The following is a 2,260-nucleotide window of genomic DNA, read 5'->3' on the forward strand; positions in this document are numbered from 1 at the left end:
GATACCTCAAGGCAGATGTTTTTAAACATCGCCCCACAAACCTGCTTCAGCTGAAGAGTGTTATTCGGCAGGAAGCAGCTCAAATTCCAGTGCACATGTTGGAATGTGCAGAGGGGAACTCAGAAAACGGTTGCATCAGTGCACAGAGAACGGTGGCCACCACCTTCAAGATATTTTGTTTGAAACTGCATGATTTAAAACTTTAAAGTATGTTCTTTCATTAGCTAAACACAAATTTTGTCTATCAGCAATAATTTTTCTTTTATTCGCCTTCAAAATAAGGAAGTTTCTGCGCCCCACCCTTTACCAGTAATGTCCCTCTTATGTTCAAAGTTTGTCTTAACATGCATATTTTACACGTCTTGCCAAAGTTAAGAGATGAAGCAACCCATATTTGTTTCTAATTTACATCACTTTAATTTTTCTTGATTTCACATTTTTATTGATTTTAGGATTATTTACTTTGAAAGATCTCTGCACTTTCCTCAGATAGTCAAAGAATCTACCATATAAAGTATTATTATTAAAATGAAACTAATTAAAGTAAAACTGTTATATAAGTATGTTACATACCTGAAGAGTTCAATTTCACTTAGGGTCGGTTTCAGAAGCTGATTATATGTTGCCATAGTGTCATGTGTGCAGTAGTAGTGACTGGAAATGCGGCCCAGTTCTGTCACCTTGAGACAGAAAAAAGATGTCACTAACCTATCTTAAATAGCCTCCATAACATGATGTGATGCAAATAAGAATTGTGGCCAAAGACATGAGTTCATATGATTCTTAAAAGAAGTCGAGGATACACACAGAATATTTCCTACTACATAATCAATTTCACAATAACAATTTCTGTACTCAACTGGTAGATGACAAGGTCCAATCAGAGAAATCACAGAAAATATAACTTCAATTAATCTTCAAAGTACATTCTCAATGACAACACACAATGATTCCAGCCATCCTGACATTTGCTGAAACACTTTTGATACTCTTCTTCCAGCATGATTACTTCTCATGGCATTCTTGACATGACCACTGGCACTTCCAGTGAAGTCCTTTCCTACTGAGGAACCTTCTGAGCTTTATAAACCTGAAGAGGGATATGATGCCACATAGTCTGCTACAAGTCAACTTATGTTTCAGAGGAACATGCTGCCTCCTAACTTCTGTGTCGGGGACTAAGTCAAGCAGGGCTTTACTTGCTGCTACTTCTTGCTTGGCTTATTCTTTGACTCTCAGAATGGAGGCAACATAGTCCTCGGAAACAGTGTTTAACTTTCACTGGAATACATGGTGTTATACACCAGAAGACAGGGTTCTTCATAACTACTGCCATGAGAACCTCATTTCCTATGTAAAGAGATCAATTTGTACTAAATCAAGTGAATATGAAGTGAGGGAAACACCCCAGATACTTGGGTTTTGTAAATGATTTCATGATGAGAAAGCTGTTCAAATATTCTGCTGGTACTGCCCTTAGTTCTGCATAAATCACATGTCACTTGCTGCAGGAGGTCCCAAGTTCTGTTGCAACTTCACAAATCATCATTCATCTCTGTCACACAGAACACAGTGATGGATTCCTGAGTATATGTATATGCCGCTGGGCAATTCAAGCGTGCAGCATCCTTAATGGATATCTGATGATCATCATAGGGAGAAGGCCAGTAAAATGTTGCAAACAGATGAGAGCTTGGTCAATAAATTCAGAGTTTAACATTTCAAACGTTTCCATATCTGCCTTTCCAGTTTCACATGCAAACAGAAAAATAAATCTGATCCTTCACGCCATCCAATTCATGACACAATGCATCGTCAAAGCGTGCCTGTATAGCTTACTGCCTGCTTCTGCTGCTTTCTTGCTTGGCTTACTCTTCTATCCTGAAGCTGGAGGAGATATGTTCCCCCAAACTACACAGTGTTTCATCCCAAAGGACCATACTGTTTGTGTTTGAAAATGGTGTTTCTCTCATACTAGACGAAATGGGAAGGTCAGCAAGGGTTGCTAACTGTGCAACTTGTTTGGCCGAATGTTGTAATTATATGTGGCAGGACACGTGCTCTCTTTGGGAGTGCTGACAGTTTGACCTTGGGTTTGAAACCAAAACAAACCCAGCATGGTCATGTCAATGGTTCATTCCTTAGCTCTGAACAATGAAATCGTTTATCATGGTACTGGTTTCGATACTATTTAAGTTTAGATATGACTGTTTATGACCTGGTCAGCCAAATATAGCCCAGCTTTGTTTCGAGAACTGAT

The 2,260-nt window shown here is 38.9% G+C and overlaps 1 protein-coding gene across 1 annotated transcript in view; it reads right to left on the reverse strand.

The window, feature by feature from the left end:
- The window catches only part of LOC111861954 (putative U5 small nuclear ribonucleoprotein 200 kDa helicase), a 58,915-nt gene that overhangs the window by 14,589 nt on the left and 42,066 nt on the right, over window positions 1–2,260 (reverse strand). The window contains exon 18 of the mRNA XM_023846946.2: window positions 574–680. Coding sequence (XP_023702714.1) covers window positions 574–680 — 107 coding nt within the window. The remainder of the gene's footprint in view (window positions 1–573; window positions 681–2,260) is intronic.

The sequence above is a fragment of the Cryptotermes secundus genome, unplaced genomic scaffold, assembly GCF_002891405.2.
Source record: "Cryptotermes secundus unplaced genomic scaffold, Csec_1.0 scaffold181, whole genome shotgun sequence".
Taxonomy (NCBI): Eukaryota; Metazoa; Arthropoda; class Insecta; order Blattodea; family Kalotermitidae; genus Cryptotermes; species Cryptotermes secundus.